General features: G+C 42.8%; 1 protein-coding gene across 1 annotated transcript in view; it reads left to right on the forward strand.

Annotated features, from left to right (window-relative positions):
• The window catches only part of PAPLN (papilin, proteoglycan like sulfated glycoprotein), a 47,317-nt gene that overhangs the window by 16,444 nt on the left and 7,248 nt on the right, over window positions 1-23,625 (forward strand). The window contains exons 3-21 of the mRNA XM_065754761.1: window positions 4,718-4,833; window positions 6,246-6,306; window positions 6,604-6,706; window positions 7,623-7,753; window positions 8,358-8,481; window positions 9,170-9,250; window positions 9,937-10,109; window positions 10,657-10,780; window positions 11,818-11,944; window positions 12,621-12,686; window positions 14,643-14,850; window positions 16,547-16,723; window positions 18,028-18,184; window positions 18,784-18,870; window positions 19,385-19,670; window positions 19,801-19,918; window positions 20,634-20,766; window positions 21,965-22,607; window positions 23,334-23,471. Coding sequence (XP_065610833.1) covers window positions 4,718-4,833; window positions 6,246-6,306; window positions 6,604-6,706; window positions 7,623-7,753; window positions 8,358-8,481; window positions 9,170-9,250; window positions 9,937-10,109; window positions 10,657-10,780; window positions 11,818-11,944; window positions 12,621-12,686; window positions 14,643-14,850; window positions 16,547-16,723; window positions 18,028-18,184; window positions 18,784-18,870; window positions 19,385-19,670; window positions 19,801-19,918; window positions 20,634-20,766; window positions 21,965-22,607; window positions 23,334-23,471 — 3,053 coding nt within the window. The remainder of the gene's footprint in view (window positions 1-4,717; window positions 4,834-6,245; window positions 6,307-6,603; window positions 6,707-7,622; window positions 7,754-8,357; window positions 8,482-9,169; window positions 9,251-9,936; window positions 10,110-10,656; window positions 10,781-11,817; window positions 11,945-12,620; window positions 12,687-14,642; window positions 14,851-16,546; window positions 16,724-18,027; window positions 18,185-18,783; window positions 18,871-19,384; window positions 19,671-19,800; window positions 19,919-20,633; window positions 20,767-21,964; window positions 22,608-23,333; window positions 23,472-23,625) is intronic.

The raw sequence follows: 23,625 nt of genomic DNA on the forward strand, positions 1-23,625 counted from the left end.
TACAGAGCCTTGTACTTCCAATGTAAAGAATTTCCAATGTAAACTTACAGTGTCAATTTCCTACCAGTCTCAGTGTTGGCACTGATGTGTCCCTGGGTCTTATCTGTATGATGCAATTTCATTCAAAAAAATAACTTTTCATCATCCAGAAAGATCCTTCAATCGCAGCCCACTGGAATGAAGATATGTGACCTGCTGAGCTAAAATTGAGCAGTAGTCTTGTTCGAAACTGTGCGTAATTGTTGGAGTGGTATAACATGGTTTTTTATTGCTGCCAGCCCATTTGGAAAGGCAGCACAAAGAATCATGGAATAATAAAGGTTGAGTAGGCTATGAAAGATGTCCAGTGAGTAGGGAAACACTAGATGGAAGATTTTGACTGGAATTTAGTTTGTTTGAACCTGTGATTGCAGATCTTCACTGCTCTCTTTGGACTGCGTGGTAAATATGTTTGCTTTCATAGCTTATTAGTAATATTGGAATTGTGTCAAGGCACTAGGAAAATACTTACTTTGACTCAGTAATATATATTAAGTTATATGAACTTTGTAGATCATTGCATCCCTACAGTGCACATCTGGGATGCACTGTCTCTGCCTGCACACAGTTTCCTATCTCTCATCAAAATGATTGAGAAGTGTTTCAAGGGCTCTCTTTAAGTTGTTCCTACATACTGCCAACATTTTCAGGTTTTCTGAGACAAGTACTATTCACAGCTCCCTTTTCCAGCACTTGTTTCTTACGTAAAAATATATATTATATATGTTATACTATCTACTGCCATTTTCCAGAGTTATCTTACTGTGCATATGTCTGCTGCATACTTAAATTCTCTTTAAAGACAAAGATTGAAGCTGTAGTGATTCAGAGACATAGCTCTTCTATTTGCTTGTTTTGTCAGAATCAGTTGGCCTGGTAAAGCAGGTGCTCCAACTGCATCACTAATGCATCTGTCAAGGAATTGATGAAAGCAATGCACTGTTCATAAAAATGAAATCATTGACCTTCTAAACTTTTGGACAACTGCAGCTTGTTTACCAAAGAGCACTGAGAGCATGTGATGCCTGGATCATGTTTTCTTCATTAATGTTGTCTGAAGATAAACATTTCTAACAGGCAGTAGAACTAGACAGAGCAGCTAGGTATTGACTGTCCTTTCTGGAGTTTTCAGAAGTGAGATGATTGTACATTTTCTCTAGCTTTTCCTGAATCATTAAAATACATACTCAATGCAAATAGAGGATCTGCGTTCTTGTATGCATGCAAAACTGAAGCAAGGGGGGGAGGGATTGAGTCAACTGAATTAACAGCAATGATGAGTTTTTTAGGCTTTTAGTTCCAGAGTCCAACAGGGCCTGGGATTTTGTCATTCTGGCTGACAATAAAAGCATTCTGGAGCCAGAGAGCATAAAGAGGCTTTGGAGACAGAAGTTAGCTGATAGCATCTTAAAATATCATATTATAAAATAATAGATTCCTGATTTATTATATTGCTTTATATTTCTACATGCATGCATACAGTCACTGACATAATAAGGGAGTAGGGTTCCTATTAAAATGTTTCTAACACCATACAGCTTTGGAAGGATTCTTCTGGCTGACATTCCTTTCAGGGTGTACATAAATGGAATGATACAGAGAAAATGATTGTTCCTGCACTCTGCAGATGTATAAGTCTTACAACAAAGAGTCCCTGCAGATTTTGCTCTCTGTAGAAGGAAAAAAAAAAACCATAACTTCTGTGGGAGGAATATTGGAATATTTATCACGCTGATGTGTGTCAGGGAGGGGTTTTCTGTCCTAATTGCCTTCCAGTAGTCTGACTTTCAAATGCTTCTCCTTTGGATTTTTATCTGCATGTTTTCTTCACCCTTATGTTGACTGAAAGATTCGTTGTTTCCAGGGTGAGGTAATACTGCTCCTAAATCAGTCGGCTGATACAGAGGAATAAGACTGCAGAGAATCAGAGTGGTAGCATGTTTCATTCTTTCGGGAGTAAGGGAGGAGGGATTACAGGGGGCAGAATTAGATGCCTGAAAGAAACACTTGGAAAAAAAGATGCTTTTCTGAAAGCTAAAACTCTATTGATGGGATTACTCCTGGAAAAGCAAATGAGAATGCCAAAGACAAACACTGAGCTGAATATTTGGAACAGAACAATGGTAGCTAGGTTTGGCAAGGGGTAAGAGAGACATTGACTTAACAGACAGAAAATATGTGGAAGTGGCGGTAACCTGGGCAGTGCCATTGAGTGAGCAGAGTGAAGGTAAACAGCATTAGCTTGATCAAGAAAACTTATCCTGAAGGATTTTGTTTGCAAAGGTGTTAGAAAGAAATGCACAAAAACATATGTAAAGAAAATCAAATAGCATGGGCTAAGAAAAAAATGCTTCACGTTAAAGCAGTAAAGGCAGGAAGAAAATTGAGTGACTCTGGAGAATAATAGTTGTGGGTATGGTTGTAGCAACTACATAAATATGCAAGGTATCTCTGACTGTGTTGCTCTGACTGTAGCAGGGAATTACTCCTTTAAAGTGGCTGAGAGAAAGAAAGAAAAACAAGACTATAATTCAGGAACTTGAAGTCAGGCAGGGAGTGTGTGCAGAAAATTACAAAAACAGTTTACATGATAAGGGAGGATTAACTCACGTATCTTGCCCAACGTGAATTCATATTTGAGTTCCTGTTTGTAGAAGTGATTTGTATGTCTTATGTAAAAATGATTAACTGATGTGAAAAATATGTTCAAGAAGTGAGGAACTCATGCCTTTTCTGTAGGCCCTGGAAAGCAACCCTGGCGGGTGCAAAATATAAACTGAGTGGGGTAATATCCCTGCAATAGTGAAATACTCCATCTCTAGCATGTCCACTCCAGCAGAAAACCCTTACAACGACACCAGCTGGCTGATCACCAGGGAGTAATTTACATGAGAATGCGGGAGGGAAAACAGGCAGGGATGGTAACAGAACACAAGCAGGGAAATGTGGAGGATGAGGCTGTGGGGTGTAGTAATCCAGTCACAAAAGGGGCACTGTGATTCTGGAGGATAGGCTGGGAGCCAGACCCAAAGGTTATGTAGATTTGGAATACAGTATGGGTGAAAGAAAATTAGACTACATCTCTATTTATTTTTTTTTTACCTTTTGTTTTCAATAACGGATTGTAATTCCACACCAAAATAACAGGCTTAATCTGAATTAGCCTAGTTAGCATTGGCCTGCATGAGACAGCAAGCAGTGAACCTGCACTGCAGATAGATAATGACATTGTGAAATGATACCTGCTTGCAATACTCAGCTCTCAGGAGCTGCTCCTCAATGTGCAAGGGAGGCCTGGACCTACCGAAGATTGCCAGACTCATTGCACACAGTTTAATCAGTCTTCTGATGTCTTTCAGTACATTAATGATCTGCCACTAGACTATCACATGGGCTCTCATTTGAAGTAATAGATATAGATAGAAAATGCATCAATGTTCACCTGTCTTCATAATCCTTCTACAAAAGCAGAAATATGGCTTGTTGTAGTCCATGTCTTGTGTTCTTGAATAATGAAACGCAAGCAATAGCGACTGTGGATCCTCACATGTTGCTGAATTAATTTGCAGACTATTAAGATGAGAGGGAAAAGGAAATGGAGATTGTAAAGATACAATTTCTGACTTCATTTTGGGTCTTTCTCTGCCTTTCTTCTCCACATTAACCCAAATATCTAAATACCCAAATGGTATATATTACCTTATCAGCTGAATAGTATGTATGTAAACTGCCAAACTTGTGCAGCTGCTCAGCAAATCCTGTCTTTACAGTGTTGCTCCCCGAGTATAATTCTGCATTTACTGTTTTTTAGCAAACATTGCATCCTGCAATTATTTTTATTTTCAGGATGTTGCTATTCTTCCCACTGAATCATAGAATCCTAGAATCCTTGGAGTTAGAAGGGACCTCTAAAGGCCATCAAGTCCAACTACCCTGCAGTGAACTGGGACACCATGTTCCTGCTGTATGCAGATCCTGTCAGCTGCAGTAGGCCTTCTTTCCTGAAAACTTATTTTGTATGCTTCTACAACAGTGTATTTTGTGTGATTCTATTGCAATTGTAATATCTTATCCACATTATTGTGCTGAGTTCTCTTGACATCAGTATTCAGAATGACTTTCTAAAACAGAATGAGTTAAAGCTACAGCTACTGATGGCCCGTGCCTTAACATGGACGATGTGCAGGTGAAAAATGTCCAAGTACAGATCTGTTTATTTTTTTCTGCCTTAAGAACTGTGCTCTAGGGGTTTACTTACTGCTTCCTTCATTTCCCTTAAGTATCTGGCTTGGAACCAAGGATTTGGAGTTAAGGGGTTATGTTTATCTGGTCTGGAGTGACAGTGCTCACAGTTCCTGACTTAACGGTTTGCCTCTACTGCCTTGTTGAGAGGGAGTTGTTATCATCTTTCAGATGTTTCAGAAGTACTGAGATTATCAAGTTGGAGGTGAAGTATGTCTTCAGGAAATTAATACTTCTAGTTACTAGAAATCTGTCTTTTCTAATGTATTGTTCTATGTACCCACAACCTTTCACACTAAGAATACAAGCCAGCAACACAGTCTATTTTGCAAGAGAACAAATAAGAGTTCTGCTTCATTTTCATTGTGTTGTTTGTTGTTTTCCTTATGTTTCCATGTCTGTTTGATATGTTTGTTTTTTTGTGTGTTACCTACAGGGCCATAGAGTGAAGCGGCAGGCTGGTGTTTGGGGAAGCTGGGGTGAATGGGGCAAGTGCAGTCGGAGCTGTGGTGGTGGAGTCAGTGTTCGGCAACGTCACTGCTATTTCCAAAGGTGAGGTCTAACCTCATTTTTCTTTCTTTAAATATATTCTTCTGTTACCAAGCTTCTTTATGCATGGTCCAATATCCATTCAGAACCAAAATGGCATAATTCCAAAGGAAAAAATGTCATCTGCGTCCACTTTGACATGATCCTTAGCTTTTTAGTCTCATCACTGCTCTTTTGAAGAAGACTGTCTTTAACATGTCTTTGCTTTGACTCCTTTTCTTGTATATAGTGATCTCTCTTTGAGATCTGAGGCTGTACAATGAGGTGACTGGTACAGCAGCACCTATTCAATCCAGTCTAGTGTGGGAGACCTGGTGGGGTTGGAGGAGAGTTCAGAGCATTTGACTCCCAGGAGCTAGTGGCTATGCCAAGATTTTCTCAGGCTTATGATTTCCAGGAAGATAAATTGCCCCAGTGAGTGGTGCAGGAGTGGAGTAAGCTCAAGCAGTGGTAACTTAGTGGCATCTCATTAGTAGCTGGGTTAGATTAGGAATGACAATGACTAGAAGTGTATTTGTTGGGAATGATGAGCCTGAGAGGTCCTGTTGTATAAAAAGCAAGAAAAGGAGAAAAAAGAAAAAAAAACCTTCTCCCTCAGTAACATCTTGGGGGTGAAGGAGAGGGGGAACAAAACAGAACAACTACCTCTTTATATTTAAAGAATTTGATTTTTTCTTTTTTATTCTGTTGTTGTTTTTATTTCTTTTAATGTAAGAATCCAGTGCTATTCAACACTTCTAATCCTCATGCTGACTAAAGGAAGATCTTTGAAGGCTGCCTGTCATGGTATACAATCATGTCTTGTTGCCTGATCAGAATTCCTAGGAACTTGTCTCTCCATTTTAGAAGAGCTGGGATATTAGACTTTTGTTGACTTCTCAGATCTATATCCTCCATAGCTGTTATTCTCCATAATTCTCATCTGAAAACATTTGACTGGAACAAGTGTTGCACACTTTTCACAGGAATCTTTAGCTCTCCCTACTAATGGGCTTAGAGTGCATATAAATAGCACTTTAAGTGATGTGCATACCTATTCTGAATTAGACACTACTATTCTCAGAATATGTAGCTGGGTCTGGTAAGGATATGTCAGCTGTATGCTAGTGGACAAAGGACAAAAAGCTCTGCTTCCATTACTTAGTGAAAACATAACTCTGAAGAGCTACCTTGCAGTTGTTCTTAGTTTATGTTTCATTCATAACAGATCACATTCCATAGCAGAAAATTGCTCTAGAAAATGCAAACTTGCCATAGCAAAAAAAAAGTGCTTTTTCATTATTTTGCTGCTTCAGGAGACAGTAAATATGATATGCTCTGTGTGAAGGTTATTTAGGATACCTACCATGAGGTGAATTTTTTTTTTCCTCTGTTCAGACAGCCTAATGTTCGGTTTTCTTTTTTGGCTCTTTCAGGACAGAAAATGCTTCCAGTTGCATTGGGCCAACTCGAAGCTATCGCTCATGCAATATTCAGGTACAGTACAGTGTTTGTACTTTATATAAATATTTTTTAATCTTTTGCTTTCCTGTTGCTCCTTTTCCCAAGACAAATCATTCATGTTCAGAAGTAATATGCTATTGTTAGGTCATTTTCTCTGGCATTACCAATGAATACTGTTCACCAATGGTTCCTCTTCAAAAAAATATTGATCCCAGACAAGAATTTATCCTAAGATTTTATATGTGAGTCAGAAGGGAGAGTTTTTAGTTGCACACTTAATTCTCTTCCTTTCCCTGATGGCCTGGTGCAAATGTTTTCTTCTCCAAATAGAGCTGCCCAGAAGGATCTGGAGATTTCCGGGCAGAGCAGTGTGCAGAGTTCGATGGGAGAGAATTTCAAGGAAAGAAATACAAGTGGCTTCCGTATTATGGAGGTAATATAAGTCTTACAAAGTATGGTTGACTATCAACAGTATGTTCTGAAGTAACTATAACGTTTTTTACTGTATTCTTACATAGTTACTTCCCTAACTGGAGTAGCAAGAGGGTTTGGGGCACAGAAATCTTTCTGTCAGCAGCAAAGTACTGCTGACATGAAGATGCTGGATATATGGGCAAAGAGACACCTACCACAGCAGCAATACATAATTGTCCCTTGTAACAACTGTTCTTTCAGGAACATTGCCCAAGAAAACTGGAACTGGCTGCAGCTAGATCATGAAGTATTAAAGGAACCACAGTTCTGCTGTATTTCACAGTATTGTGAAAGAATGCTAGCAAGGCACATGAGAAATAAATGCATGTAATTAATAAGTCCTTTAGAAAACATGGCATATTTGCAATTGGGCCACGCTTTCTTGAGAAACCACTTCAGAAGGCAGGTTTAGGAACTAGAGTTCCTCACTCTGATCTTTGCCATCATTCACAGTGACTTAACAAATTGGGAAGAATTTGATTTAGAGTTGGATTTACAATTTTGCTTGCCGTTAAAATAACAGCTCTCTTGTGTTCTGTACTAACATTTATTCTCTTTCCAAAAAGCTTTGTACTTGTTCCATGGGGCATAAGAAGAGTTTTCTAAGGAACAACCAAATATCCCCGTGGCCCAACATGACCTCTCTAGCACTCACCAACCAGGGTGCCTGAGGAAAAGGATGCACACAGTGAGGCTTTCCCAATGTACTTTTCCATCATCCAGCAGTTTGTGACCCAGAAATCTATTCGATATCTGCCACTTAATATTGGTCCACTCCTCTTTCTGCTTCTGTGATCTAAAACCAGGACTCTAATGTATTAACAAGCTATTAGCCATGGTACACACTGTTTTGTTTTTTTTTCCTCTCCTACCAGCACCCAATAAGTGTGAGTTAAACTGTATTCCAAAGGGAGAAAATTTCTACTACAGGCACAAGGAAACTGTGATAGATGGGACTGCTTGTGAACCTGGCAAGCGGGATATCTGTGTGGAGGGAGTTTGTCAAGTGAGTCATCCTGCTGCGTCCTTCCTTTACCATTGTGTCTGTTAGTCTTTCAGGTTTTTTCCCTTTGTTCTGCTTATCCCTTTGTAATAATTACAGAATTGTAGGGGCTGGAAGGGACCTCTAGAAATTATCTAGTCCAACCCTACTGCAAAAGCAAGCTCTCTACACCAGGCTGCACAGGTAGGCATCCAGGCGGGTCTTGAATGTTTCCAGAGAAGGAGACTCTCTGGGCAGCCTGTGCCAGTGTGCTGTCACCCTTACTGTGAAGAAGATTTTATGCACACTTGTGTGGAACATCCTATGCTTCAGAAATCTTCAGAATATCTGAAAATAATTCTGAATGCTTTAGAATATCTGAAAAATGGGTTCATTCTGTTTCTGAGGTGCTGAGGAGGATATCAGTGTCATTTATCACTCTGTCTCTGGAAGTTAAAGGGAAGATGTCAGCTCTGTCCTTCTTTTGACAACAGATTTCCTACCTTATAACTTCCCATGTTCCCTAGATTCAGGTTTTCTCGTAAGAACAGTCCAACATTTAGCCATTTTATCTTTCTTTGCCTTGTCGTTATGGTTTATTCATATTGACACCTTTGTGCCTTGACAGGCTGTTGGCTGTGATAACATACTAGAATCTACCAAGAAGGAGGACAAGTGCCTGCAGTGCGGAGGAGATGGCAGCACCTGCTATGGTGTGAAAGGCACTTTTGATGTGCCTAATCTCCCCAAAGGTACAGATGATCTGTGTAGTTCAGGCAGGTGAGAAGGAAGAGGTTAAGCCTAAACTAATGTGGCACTTTAGCATCAGAAAACATATTGATTGCTTTACCCAGAGAATAATTTTCTTAGTCTCAGAACAGTCAAATGTACTTGAAATGCTGCTAGTGTTTTTCCCTGTTCAGTCTCCAGCAGATGCTATAAATGTACCATATGAATATAACTCTATACTATTTTAAGACTATTCCCATATACATTGTCTTGAAAGCCCTACCAGAATTTCTGCAAGACTGAAAATGGAACTGAATGTTCTTCTTTAGGCCAGTTTTTAGTCATTTTAAGACAATTGTGCTGTGATCAAATCAAATCACAGTCGAGACCCAATATGTCAGTTACTGAAATCCTAGATTTTCAAACCTCAAAAAACCAAAACAAAACAAAAAAACAACTTTGCATTCATCCTTTATGCTTACTTTTCTGAGGTGTAGTTGCAACTGTATGCCCATGGACTGAAATCTGGGGAGTTTTTGGTGAAGCTATTTGGAATACAGATAAAAAAACAACTGAAATGCTTTGAGCCACCATCATAAAGTTCTTCCAGTTGTTAAGATACCAATAAAATTGGAGGAATCATTGATGCAGAAATGTGACTGTGTACTATCAGCAGATAGATATTAGATAATCCCCTTCATTTTTCTTCAGGGTACAATCAAATGTTCATTATCCCCGTGGGAGCCACCAGCATCCAAATTAAGGAGGTTATGCCCAGCAGGAACTTTATAGGTAAGACTGGTATCAGAACATATGTTTCAGTCCATTTGGATTCCAGGCGTTGTATTAAAATTTGGTTTCAGGTACACTGGGATTTGAGAGGTTTGCCATGATAGCTTGATCTGGCAGAGGGAAAAACTCTTTGAAAATCAGGATCTGAATACTGAGCATCTTTGAAATATTAGTGATGCTTAACTCTGGGCTTCAGGTTTACCTCATTTTCAGTGAAAGTAACATCAAGACAGGAATAAACTGGAGGGATGTGGCTATGCAGCATGTAAGTCCTTTCTCTGCAGCAAAACTGTCAAGAACTGTCTGAGTGGACAGCAGCTTCTGGCAAGGAAGTGCTAGGCTGGTCCAGCATTGTTGAAGGATAATGTTCACCTTTATTTGCCATACCTGTGATGCAGAATTAAGTGAAAATGAGAGCATTCGTGTTGAATTCTTATTATTTGTTTTTATATACGAATTTCTGCTGTGGTGCTAGGTGCTGCCATATCAGGTTGTCACACCACTTAAGAAGACTGCAATATTAATTCAAGGAAATGGTGCTCGAATGATGACGCCAAGAGCTCTGTGGGTTGCCAGTGGCTTGAAAGTCCAAAACAGACACTGTCTTGCAGTAACTAGAACCAGCTGTCTAGTCATAAATGTGTAAATTCATTACCTTTTCTTCTCTGGCATGTGGTTTTATCCAGCTGTCAAGAATGTGCAAGGAGATTATTATCTGAACGGGCATTGGACTATTGACTTCAGCCGAACACTACATATAGCTAGCACAGTTATGCACTATGATCGTGGCTCAGAAGGTGATCTGGCCCCAGAGCTCCTCCATGCCAGAGGTCCCACTACAGAGCCCTTAGTCATTGAGGTAAGTGGCTGTGCTTGCCCCAGTTGATATTTTTTTGCTTTGATTAGCAGTCCTCACTTTGTGAGACCAGTGGAGACCAGATGAGAAATATTCTTGAAGGGTAACTGGGCCTCCAGGAATCTTACAAGGCTGTATAACCTTAATCTAGACCAATGTTATGCTCTGGTTCTGAGCCACAAAAAGGAGCAGAACAAGGCTTGATCTATTCCTTTGAGCTCTGACTTTGAGATGAGTCTACACAGAATGGGTTTGTGCAGGTACAGGTTCTAGGGTACTGCATATCATAATTAACTGTAGGCTGTGTCAGGGTATTACTGTAACAGATTAGGTAGATCTTCTGCCTGTGAGACAGATAAATGTACCCTTTTCTGAAAAATGATACTTCCTAGAGAATCACAGAAAGCAAGGAGAAAATACAGAGAAGAGAAAAAGACCTCTTTGAACTGGAGGGAACAAGTCATCTCAAACCCTCAGGCACAGTGGGCAAATGCTATGAAGGGGAGAAGTGCTGCTGCTATTTTCATTACTTTATCCCATGCTTTCATAGCTCATCAGTCAGGAGCCAAACCCAGGGGTACACTATGAATACTACCTGCCTGCGCACGGACAGACCACAGGTTACAGCTGGAGCTACAGTTCTTGGAGTGAGTGCAGCTCTGAGTGTGGAGGAGGTAAGGAAGCAAGACCTGGTCTTTGGCAACATGGTTCAAGGTTTGTATCCACACCCCAAATACACAGAATGCTGCCCTCTGCAGCTGCTTCTCAGCAGTCTCCTGCTGGAAGGCAACACAGATGACTGCTGGTGGCACTCAGAGTTTTCTCAAGGGAGAGTAACACATGGAATCACAAGAGGACTGTGCTCCTTGCATTGTCCTGTCTGATTTTATGTGTCTTAGTCCTCAGACGTGTTACTAGGATCTTTTAAGGCTCTTCATAGGATACCTTTTTTTAATTTTGTCCTACCTCAATTCTTATTGTCCTTTGCAGGCTTTTTCAAACACTTGAAACCACTTTCCAAGCTGACCTGGTCTACAAACTGGGTAGTATAATACCTCTACTATCACCTGTAAGATTCGCTGAACAGGGAGATTGTCAGATTCCATGGGGTGTCACAGTATGTTCAATTTGCACAAGCAAAACTATTGATTTTAAACGTTAAAAAAAAAACAAAAAAAAACCACCCAGCAATCAAACCAAAAACCTTCATCTGACTATAGAGTTTCTATCTGCCTCTTCTCATCTTGCTGATGGCCATTTCAGTAGCTCTTGAAATACTGTGATAGTGGAAGCTGATATTCACAACCTGTAAGAAACATGACAAGTTACAACATCAAGTCTTTGCAAGATGGACATTCTGGGTCTAACAGCACACACCAAGCAGGGTTCCTTGGTAAGCAATATATGGACATGGCAACTCCTTTGTGACTCTTAACCCACTCGAACAAAAGGGAAAGATCTCTCAGCTATGCAGAATTATTCTATGTCTCTTTTATTTCCTGTGGACTTTGTATACTGTGAGTAGGCATCATTCATACATATGGTATGAATGACCAAGAGCTGGACCTGACTCTTCCAGGTTTGTGAGTTGCAGGTGTGAATTCAGTGCTGCTTTAGAATCTTCTCTTAGCAAAGCCACTGCATTTCAAATCCCGGTGCATCGTCCTGGGTGGCTTACACTGATCAGTACACTTTCTTGTTTCACCTTCAGGTTTCCAATCCCGTTTGGTGTTTTGTACCATAGACAATGAAATTTATCCGGATTATATGTGCAGGAACAAACAACAACCAGGCAATAACCGGACATGTGGCCATCAGACTTGTCCCCAGACAAAACGGTAAGATTTCCTTTCCACTCCTCATATCTTCATTCTTCCTGAGATACTTTTGGAGCCTTCTCACTAGTGCCCTCCAGCATGGTACTTTCCAAGGAAATGTTTCACTTCTTAGGGAAAGCCCAAGGCAAAGGTATGGATGATAACTATATGTCTAGAGTTTTTATGTGCACAAGGAATGGACTTGATATGTCCTATGTTCATTTTATAGGTCAATTACATTTTCTTGCTAGCATGACTGTAGAAGATAGTCTTCTAGCCCATATAGAAGGTAGAAATTAGAATCTGTGGTTTTTGTTCTCTTCAAATAGAGCCTGGAAAAAAGAGGAGTAGGTCTGAGATGGTCTAATTTTGTCATTTCTGCATTCTCAGTGTCCTTACTCTTTGAAATAGATGAATCCTGTCAATTCTGTTATTTTCAGACCCATTTACTCAACCATTTCTCCCTTGTTCCTTGCTTACACAGCCTTGCAATTGGCTTAAATTGGCTCTTACAAGCATCCAGAACTGTAACCAGAGCCTTAACTGCACACTTCACTGTATATCTGGTTGGTATAGTGGAGATCTGAGCACTGTTGTGAGCCAGAGGGTACCTGGAAAACTGGGAACATTTCTGAATTCGTGGTAGCCCATAGCTACTTGCTTTAAGATCTTTAAATTCTTTGTTCTGTGTATAAAGGACTTCTTACATCTCTCCGCCACGAGCCTGGAGCCACGGTGGAGCACGGAACTCTCAGATGAAGAGGTAACAATGAGGAGACTACAGGGAAACTTTCTTCTGCTCTCCACCTAGTTGCCCACTGTAATCTGTGGGGACATGGGACCTTTCCTTTGGCATAGATGGTAGCAGTGGGCAGTGCTTTGCTTTTGATTCTTGCCAATGAAAATGATGGTGGAGGGTGCTGGCTGATGGCTTTGCTTAGGTGGTTTTGAGTGCTGCTAGTAACTTGACTTCTGTGGTGCTGAGGAGGAGACAGTTTCTTCATATCTTTTGGCTTGATAGTTGATACTTCAGGCTAGAGTGATGGAGGCATGTTTTGTAGGATTTTTGTTTGGTTAATTGAGATAAATAACAGGAAAAGAGAACTTGGTGGACTAGGACTCCAGAGTGCCATAGCAAAAGTCTCAGAGTTCCTCAAAAGCTATTCTTTCTTTGGCCTGGGTCCTGTATCAGGCAGAAGATTGCTTACATAACTGTGGTGGTTGAAAGGTTGTGACAGATACCTTAGAATGTCCACTGAAGTATTAGAAGTAAAAAAGAACAAAAGCAAAACAAGCCTTTACAGCAAACTGCTAATAGCTTAGATCTTGCTTCTTAATGGTCCCAATGTCATGATTGATCTTTCCATACAAAAGACGTGAAACAAGCGTCAGGGTTGTCTTGACTGCAGTGGAAGGAATCTGTAGATGAGTCCATCCAGTTGATACAACCTTTCTAAAACTGCATACTTGCTTCACAGGAGGCAAAATACTCCTGTTTTTATACCCTCTGGAACTTTTGTAAAAGCTTGATCAATTGATTTGTTTTGAGCTCAGTGCTCTAAGTGGCTTCTGTTTGCTGTAATTGTTCACTTTCCAAAGGGAATATCTTATTTTGTGGTAAATGATTTTCAGTTTTAGGATATCTGCTTCTGTAGTAGAGAAAAAAGTATCTTAAGGAGTTGAATATGTCTTCTCTTGGCTGAGTCTGCTGTAGAGTTTCTGATAGGATATGAATGTGAATTGGCTGGCTGAAACCTGGTGATGAGGGCAGACCAAGGGAGGCAACTGGAAGACTAGGGGAGAAAACATGAACTGCCTTTGCTCCGTGACTGGGGCTTTTATGTCTGAAAGAGGGGGGTAGTAGATCAACGTGATATACCCCCTGTATCACCAGTGCCTTTTAACTGCTTTCACTCCATACTGGAGTCTGAAATCCCAGAAGACAGGCCATGCAAGCTGTGTCCCCAGCTGCCAGAGCAGCATCAAGGCTCAGGAATGGATAAGGGAGGGATTCTGCCATTTACTTTGATTGTTTTCTGCACATTTCGCCTTCTGCTAACAAGGATGTAATGTTTCTGTGACAGCTTCAGCAACCAAATGCAAAATCTATTTTTTTAATTATTATTATTATTTTATTTTTTTACTTTTTTGTGTGCTAATTTAGCCAATGAGAGGAATAAACCATCTTTCTATTGGTCTTTCAATTAAAAGTTTGTAAGCACTTCTGAGAGAATTGGGCATAGTTGACAGATTGAGATCTTAGTTTGGTGGTGTCTTCTGCTTTGGCCGATGGCAGGAGCACAATGGATTGTTAAGTCTGTGTGAGCTACTCTTCTATTAGCTGATCTGGATTGTTTTTTCTTTTTGTTTCTTTTTATTTGTGTGTGTGTGTTTTTTTTCTTCCCTTTTTGTGTTCCATTCCAGGCATAATATTTTTGCAGATGTTAGGATATCAAAAGCCATGGAAATAATTTTTTCCCTCAGGGAGAACTCTGCATTTCCAGAGTAACAAGTGTTTTGTAGCTGGGGATTTGCCTCTGGAGTGGGACTCATGCTTTGCGTTGCCAGTCAAGCTGGGCAGCGCTTGGTGAAATAGGAACTCTGACGCTGTTCTGCAAAGAGATGTTTTCCTTGTCAACTGCAGCAGGGACGCAGCACTCGGTCCATCTGGGCAATTTAGCTGGGCCATCATTTGTTTGCTTGATTCTGTGACCTGCAGGTGGAAAACAGGGGAGTGGGGACCCTGCTCTGCTACCTGTGGTGGAGGCACCCAGACTCGCTCTGTTTACTGTGTAGCATTTGATGGTCAGAGCTCCCAAGGTGTTGTGGACAACGCTGAGTGTATGGCCTTTGCACAGCAGCCTCACAGCAGTCAGCCCTGCAACAGGAGACAGTGTGCAACCTGGAGCACGGGGCCCTGGTCTGAGGTGAGTCTGTGATAGAAGCAGCTGCCACATGACATCCACTGAAGAAGGATCTACCAAAGCTTGAGATGAAAAGCCAGGCACCTTCTCTGGGAATGTGTAAGGTGTGTGTCCGTGGCAAGGTGCAGAGGTCTAATAATATCTGTCCCTACAGTCCTCCAAAGAAGTTCTCCAGATAGCACCACCTGATAAATTTATTTCTGTTCCTCATAGCTGTTCGTGAGTCTGTGCCCATGTTCCTTTCATCACATGCTCTCTCCCCTGTATTTTTACCAGATCCACCAGATCTTGCCATTGTCTGAGTTTCTGAGCCAGTCCTGATGCAGGTGAGGGGCAGGCTAAGAGCTGCTGTCCTGCAGCTGATCTTTGTGCAGTAACGCTCCCCTCTGCAAAACAGGAGCTCATGGCTCCTACTTGTGCTGCTTATTTCCATGTGTATTGCTGCCATCTGTATTGCCCCAGCATTACTAGCCCTTGAATTGCAGTACTAAATCACAAGAATCAGTAAGCTGTTGAACTGCTGGTGACCTGCTGTTTACTGTAGGCTGTGTATCAGTGCAAGGCTTCTCTGAACAGCTGCAGTGTGCATTTACCCTCCAAACCACATGTGCTCAGCTCTGCCAGCCAGGCACTTAGAAGGCATCTAAGAAAGTAAAGACAGTAAATATCATTGAATTTCATCTACTCATTTCCTAAAGCATGAGTGAATTTTCTTGTTTTGAAAGAAGTGTGTTGCATGCTTACAACATTTGATTTACAGTCTTGTGGTATTTCTTTGAGCGATGCAGCAGCATCATGAAACGTACCTTTGAGGCGTGATAAACAGGATTGTAAAGTTTTTTGTTGTTGTTTTTGTACTCTCATGAGATGTGAGGTGTGAATACTGAGATGAATTCAGGGTTGTGGAATGAGACTGCTTAGGAGGGGCGTGAGGCACAAAGTGACATGTTCTTGCAAAGTGATTCCTAAGTGATTCATTCTGGGATTACAAAAAATGACTGTGCTTCACTTATGTGTTATTGGAGTTAGAAGGTCACTCCGGCAAATAAGTAGCAGAAACTCTGCTGGGAAGCTCAAAGTAGTTCATACAACTCCCAGGTCATCTCCTGTGTAGGAGACTTTGGCAATTCCTGGAGAACTGAGCTGGATTCCAAGCATAACCACTGTGAATTTAACAGAGGATTGCAAAAGGCCATTTACGAGCATAGAAAGATGTCTCACAGCTTGATACCGTGAGGCCTTCAGGGAAAAGACATGAGAAATGCAAGAACCTTGTCTTTTTATCTTCCCCTGAATTCTTTATCTTGAATTGGTTTTAATCAGTAGTAACATTAGTTTGCAAATATCTCCTGCTTTACAAACATCCTGTTCTGAATGTATTCTGTCTTACTGATATTTTTTTCCAAAATCATGCATTCTCCTTGTCTTTTTTGATAGAGAGCAAGAGAAGTTATGTAACTAGGGCAAAATCATCCAGTGAGCTCCAGACCTCCCTGATCCTATCCACCATGCCATATTGTTTTTTCTACAGCACAAACTGCTACCCTGCTCGTTCCCATCTGAGAAGATGATTTTAATGGTGGTTGCTTGTTTAAGATGTTCTTAAAATGGTACTCTGCCCTGATGTTGGGGACCACAGCCTGGAAATGCAAAGTGTAAAGTAGGTGCTTCTTTTTCACTGTTCTGCTCTGTTCCACAGTGCTCAGCCAGCTGTGGGGAAGGTGTCCAGACCCGGACTGTCACCTGCAGAACGCAGCAGGGCTCTCAGGCTCAGGACTTTGCTTGTTTAATGGAGCCAAAGCCCCCAGCCACCCAGCCCTGCCTTAAGGAGAACTGCATTCAGGAAGTTGGCTGGCACGTTGGAGACTGGGGCCTGGTGAGCATCATGCTTTCATGCATCGGAAATAATTGATTATATTGCTGTGTTCCTTGCAAACAATCTTTAATCAGTGCAGCCTGCAATTGGCTGAGGCAGGAAGCATGTACTGCTTCATTACCAGTCCCTTGGCTCATGGTTTCGCTGTAACTGGCACTAGTAATGCTCCAGTTAATCTGTTGCCTACTTTGTTTGCAGCTGCTATGAAAATAAATCCTTCTTGGAGGGAGAGACTATAGTTTCAATGACAGCAGCAAAATGCAGCCAATAAACTGAAACAATCCACTCCTGCTGCTTATTCTTATTTCTTTGCTCAATTACTGTCAGCTCATGGGCTGAGTATGACATAGAGCTTCAGGCTCCAGGACTGGTCATCGTGTTTGGTGAAATGATTTAAACCATGTTTTTGTAATTGTTCAGATAAACTGTTTTTCAGTTGGATTAATCTTGTCTTTGTGGAGGGAGACAGGCTGATTTCATCCTGGTAAAATGTACCTGGGAGAGGAGATGTGGGAGATCCAATCTACCATGTGACTTCCAAGCACACTAGTTTCTCTTCCATGTCAACCAGACCAGCTTGTTCTGAGTTAAAACATGTTGCATCTATTTTTTTCTGTGTGATGTAGCTGAGTTTTAGTAACAGCTAAGAAAGATGCATACCTTAATCTGATCTTTCCTGACCTCAGGCTTTCCAGTATCAGAGGGTTCCTACTAGAATCTGAGTAAAAGAAGGGAATACTCTCCCAGTGTCTGTAAAACTTGCCATGAATAGGTTGGTTCTCATCCTCTCCACTGCCCTCTCTTCCCAGAGTTGCTGTTCATTGCTCCTTCTTCACCCACGGCTTCCAGTGAGAGGAACTCCAGATAGCTGCTTACAAGAAAGCTGTCCATTTGCTTTCCCATTGTCAAGTGCTGCTTGTTGTTCTTGAATTCAGAGTTCAAAACTGACCCTTTAACAACTGGTGGATCTCTGTAGTGCTGAGATGCCTTCAGGCCAGGCTGGAACAAGTCACTCCTGCATCTTATTCCATCTCCCTGCCATACCGCAGTCCTTTGCAGAGCAGCAAATGTAGATGTTAGAGAATAAGCATAGCTTGGAGCCTAATGCTTCGGGGCTGGGTGCGACATTTGGCAATATGATTTAGAGTATCTGATCAGATGGATCCAGCTGAACTGTTGTTTGCCTTACCTTGGTGGAGGAAGCTGTGCTAAGTCTGCAGCTAATCGTGGCTGTTCCACACTCGTGGTCTGTGGTGTTTCTGCATTCTGACTCTGGTTCCTTCTCACTTGTCTCTGTGCTCAAGTGTTCAAAGAGCTGCAATTCAGGCATCCGGACACGCCAAGTTATCTGTGCTGATGGTGACTCCAAATTCTACAGTGCTGATATATGCAAAGCCATCCAACCACAGAAGCCAGCCACTCTGGGTAGCTGCAACGTGCAGCCTTGCTACCTGCCACAACGTGAGTTGATTTGATAGACACTCAACTTCTTTTAAGTTGCTTCTGTTTAGGAGTAGAAATTGCTGAGTCTTTACAAAAGGTTGCGCTCTCAGCTCCCAGCTCACCTGTCTCTATCCTGTGCTTTAGCACATATAACTACAGCATCTTCAGAGTACCAGTACCTGTGCACTTTCAAGCACATGTAACAGATTTAAGAGCAATATTTCTGTGTGTCCATTCTGAATTCAGCGTTTTGTCTTGACTCTGTCCCAGTCTGTACTGTAGGCTGACCCCAGGACTCACAGAGCTAAGGACTAATACCCTGGGCAGGCTCAGTAGTTAGAAACTATAGCCCCCTGTGGACTACACTTGGGGATTTTACTTCCTTTCTGTATTTAGTCTTACGCCAAGCTGAAATGATGACTTCTGTCTGCCTGCCTCCCTGCCTGTTGCAGTTTGCTGTCCTGACAGTCCAATTGAATCCAGTTGCTGACCAGCAGCTGTTCCAGAAGAAGAAACACATTTTTTCAACTTTTGTCTCCTGTTGATTTTTCTGATGCATTTGCAATTACTTGGACATAGATTAGCTGCACTTATTTTGTATATGTCTCTCTTTGCAGAGGTCCCCAGTATGCAGGACACTATGGGATATGATATCAGTCGACAGTCCTTGCTGATACGTTACAACCCAAACAGCCCTGCCACAGGTTCAGAATTTTGTTTGTTTGGGTTCTTGGCGATCATTGGTTTGAAACAGGGTGTGGTAGGGAGAAGGATCCTCCTTTTCTCTCTTTCCCTTGTTATTTTCATGGACTTCTAGAATTCTTGGAGCCAGGGATAAATTATACATTCTTCACATCAATAGAGAACTATATCTGAGTCTGTGCGTGTAGCAGGCTGTACAAACATCCCAGGTTCTAACAGTATGACATAAGTGCTGGCTGAGAAAAATACTGCCTGAAGGAATTATCAATAGAAAAAAGGTTCATGTGTCCTGCTACAAGGGGACAAAAGCAATGTGACAGGTGATTTCTTATGGGTCAGCAGGGCTAATGCTTAGGGCAATATGCAGAGGAGCCTCATGGTAACCACATTCAGAAGGAAGGGACTGAAGGCACGTATTCAGGTGAAACCTTGATACAGAAAAGTTTGTCTTGTAGCTTTGAGCTGGTGAAAGAGAGCAGATGCTCACCTGCATACTGTAAGGAGTTCTCTCCACAGATTCTGGTGATGGAAGGTTGCTCCCTGGGAGCTCCACAGTCCACAGCACCTCTGGGAATTACCCCATCCATACCATTGAGGACCATGGCATCAACTTGTTGCCTGTTCGCTGGGAATCCCAGTCACGCTCATCAAGTTCCCATCAGCTCAGCATCTCTCAGTACCCCACTGCAGGAACTGGATCTCAGAACTGTTATTGGACCCCACATGGCTGCTGTCCAGATGGACGCACTCCAGCTTCAGGCCCTCTGGGGAGAGGTTGTTCCTTCACCTGTCACCAAAGCAGGTAGCTATGAGTAGCTAGGCCTGAGCAGGGAGGCACTGCATTTCCTGGAGGCTTACTGGAGTTTACAGCCTGTGCCCATTGAGCCAAGCGGGTCAGATATTGCTGGAGCCTTTCTGCCTTCTGCCTGTAGGTATGGATGCTGCCCTGATGGAGTATCAGCTGCCCGAGGTCCAAACGACATGGGATGCCCACAGTATGACACTGATGTTCATATGAGAAGAAATCAGCCTGCTGAAGCTGTTCCAACAGTAAGTAAAAAAAACAACCTTCTGGGTTTTAGCTGTCCATCACATGTGAAGATTCAGTTTTGACCCCAATGACTCAGACTGTGTGTTTCTATTGTACTTCATCTGTCCCAGTAATGCTGGAGGACCAATACTCCATGTATGGCATCGGGCCCTTTGGCACACTTAATTTCTGTTCAGTCTGGGGCATCCACTTGTGATCCTCTGTAAGCAGGGTTCAGAGGGAATAGTTGGGAATTGTATGAGAAGGAGAGAAGCATGTTGTGTAGAACTAGTTGAATAATCCTGAATAGTGAAATTCTGTCTGTCAGAAACTTGCCATCCAATTTCTGGGAGAAAAAAAAGAACAGGGAAAATATTGCCACTAACAATTGTCCTTTATAACTGTAATCTCTGCAGGTTAATTGAGGATAAAATATTTAGGGAGGAAATTCCTCTCAAATAGCTTGGAGTATCTGGTGGAGCCATTCGAAAAAACTGATCTGCTGCTGGCCTGTGGCTAGGTGTGCTTTGCAGAGAAGTGCAGCACTGGCTTCATGGCTAACTGACAAGTTTCCCAACCCTTGCCAGCATGAAAGCCTCTAGGAGGCAAGAAAAAGAGCAGTGATTCCACTAGCAGCTGGCCTCCTGCAGCCAACAGCTTGGACACGGTGCTTTGCATGTGCTACTGCCCTCATGTATGCGTGATAACTTTTGGCTTTCAATTCCTGTCTCTAAGGCAAGCCAACAAGCCTTGTCCCAGCAGCACCCCTCTGGTGAGTGCCGTGGTTCAGTGTACGGCTGCTGTTTTGACAACATCGCTTCAGCTTCAGGTCCTGAAGGGGAAGGATGTCTCAATAGGCCCAACTACCGTAAGTGAGGCTTTGACTTCTTTGGTTAGAAATGCAGAGAAATCAGTACCATCTGTAAACTTCCTGTGTAGAAGTTCTGCTCTCTGGAGATTGTAGTGAATGGCCTCCTTGAAAACAAATTCAGCCTGGTGGCTGGGATAGGGAAGGTTGAAGGGAATGCATAAAAGCTGCTAAGTGGCTCTGTTAGCTACCACAGAAGATCCTCCTCTTTCTTGTTGAACAGAACTGTGTGTATAATCTCTACCAGTCTGTAGGGAGTCTGTTTTGCCCTGGGAAGACAACCTGGTATAGCCTTGTTCTCCAAATTCGTTACCTGGGTTTAGGTGAAGTAGGCCTTTCTCTGAGGAACTGGGACCATTGCCTTCAGGCAATCCCATTTGGGCAGGGGTGAAATATGAGCTACAGCTAAGGATGGAGGTGCTGTGTAGGGTGTGTAAGCTCTGCAGAGGCTTTCAGCCACCAGAGATCAATGGGGAACAGTCTGTGATACTACAAGGATGCTAGAGTTGCTGGGCAAAAGCACCTCTACTCCTTTATTTCCCAGCTGTATCCTCTGCACGCAGGTCACTGCAGTATTGCTTTCCCCTTTTGCTGCAGCATAGGGATTGCACGGTTACCAGCCCTGTGAGACTGCCCTGGGTAAAGGGAAGGATCTGCCCCTCCTCTCTGCTCTGCCACAGCTCAGCGAAGGGCCTCTCAGTCAGAGCCCTACATCAGTATTTGACAGCATGTGACTGTGATACTTGTGACTCAGAGCACAGAAGAAAGTTTGCAGGCACCTTTGCCCATGTTTCTCTTTATTGGTGGGGGTATTCTGTAATGCACGAATCCTCACAATTGGATCTAATCCACTTGCTCTGTGGGCTGGAAGTGTGCAAATGACAGCCACATGCCCCTCATGGAAGAAGCCCCAGGGCCAACCTGACAGCTGCAGAACTCCCTGGAATGGCCTTAAGTATCTACACTCAGAAATGTCTCTGAGGTTGGTTCTCTTTCTGCTAGTTGGAAAACTAAGATGGAGGGAAACATCAGAGCAGCTGTCCTATTTCAAAGCAGAGCTGGGTGCAAAACTCAGGTGTCCCACCATTCCACCAGCACTCTGCCCACTAGGCCCATCATTTAGGCAGGTGACTTGAAGCACTCAGACCTGTATATTTCGTGACACTCACGTGCCCTTCTGTTCTGCTCTTTCTGGCAGCATATCCTGTCAGGTGCCTGCTGCCCAGTGCTCATGGCCCCTGTGCAAACTGGACCACTCGCTGGTACTTCGTGACTGTTGTTGGCAAGTGCAACCGGTTTTGGTATGGTGGCTGCCATGGCAATAAAAACAGCTTTGCCTCAGAGGAGGAGTGCATGAGAGTGTGTCATAGCTCTGTGGGGATTAGTCCCCTGGAGCAGCAGCCCTCTTCTGGCACAGCAGTGCTGCAACAGCAGGACACTGGCTCTCGCTCTCATATGGACACTGCTGGTGGTAAGCAGCAGCCCCTGCCAAGAGAGTCTTCAAGTCGTGGTCAAGAAGGAGGAGCCTCTGGGGCTTCACACCCCACACAGAACAGACGTGGAGAGAATAACAGCTGGAGAAGTGAGGTGCTGCCAGAGACTTTGCAAAGGTCTGGTGTGATGGAGAGCCAGCAGTGGGGCACCCAGCAAATGGGCCGCCTGCACTTGACAAGGGAAACAGCAGAGCCTGGGCGTTCCCAGAAGCAGAGTAGCAGTGGCCAGCAGGTGCTACCACGTGAAGGCAAGCAGTGGCATAAGGCTTCTGGAACAGATGCTTCCATGACAGAAGACTTAGGGTACCAGGTGTCTGCAGACACCTTCCCAGCACAGAGTCTGCACAGGTGATTTTAATTTATTTTTTGATCTTTTCTGCCTGCTCATTATGAAGCATCAGTGCAGCTTCCTCTGCAGTGGAATCAGAAGCCTAGCCCAGCTGACCCTGTAACAGATTGGCTATATATTGGCTTTAGAAAATGGTATTATCCAGGTCTTGGAGTTAGCTGCTTTCTCATTCCTTGCACTCTCGTTACACCCTGACAGCACTAGAAGTAGCGTGAAAAGATTGCAGGATGCTGGGGCCCTTGTTTGAGAGGCATACCATAAATGAAAATCCATAGGTGGTGTCCCTTTTCTGACCAGTAAATTTATTTACCTCTGGCTTCAGAGCCTTTATCTCAGCACTGCATGGAGAAGCAGTGGGTTGTTCTGAGCAAGTCTTTAAAATGCAGAGTTTGGATCAGGACAGCTAAACAGCGTCACAGTGAAAATAAACATTGTATAGAACTAGATATGTTTGTGTCTGGATCTCAGTCAATCTGCTGAGCTGAGCCTAGTTCTCAGAAGAGGGAGTTCCATAGCTATGGCTGTCTCCTTGGATTTCTTGTAGCACTCAGTCCATCCAGACCAGCCTTTGTCATGTAGAAGGCTTGCCATATTACATGGTACCTCTGCTCAGGGCTGAATGGGCAACCAGTCCTGCTTTACACTGTGGTTGTTCATAGTCACATTGGAAGACCACAAGGAGAGAAGGGCAGCTGAGGTGTCCCTGGAATCACTTTCTCTTTCAGAGCCATTCTGGAGGAAGCCAAGCCCTCTCTCGTGAAAGCAGTCATGGGACAAAACATCCAGCTGGTCTGCAAGGCAAGCATGTCCCCCTTCTCCAGAGTGGAATGGGTGAAGGATGGCCGGCCAGTCTCCTCTGACAGGTGAGCTCAGCTCCCTTCATTACAGAGCAGTTTGTGGTTCTTGGTGAGCAGAGTGCCAAATATACTTGCTCACTTTCTTTGTAATCTCATTCTCTGGAGGGGGAAAAAAAGGATTAATAAATAAACAAACTCATATATTAACCTAGGAATGCCC

The sequence above is a fragment of the Cyrtonyx montezumae genome, unplaced genomic scaffold, assembly GCF_038088225.1.
Source record: "Cyrtonyx montezumae isolate F1298 unplaced genomic scaffold, pur_monq_1.0 scaffold_10, whole genome shotgun sequence".
Classification (NCBI taxonomy): domain Eukaryota; kingdom Metazoa; phylum Chordata; class Aves; order Galliformes; family Odontophoridae; genus Cyrtonyx; species Cyrtonyx montezumae.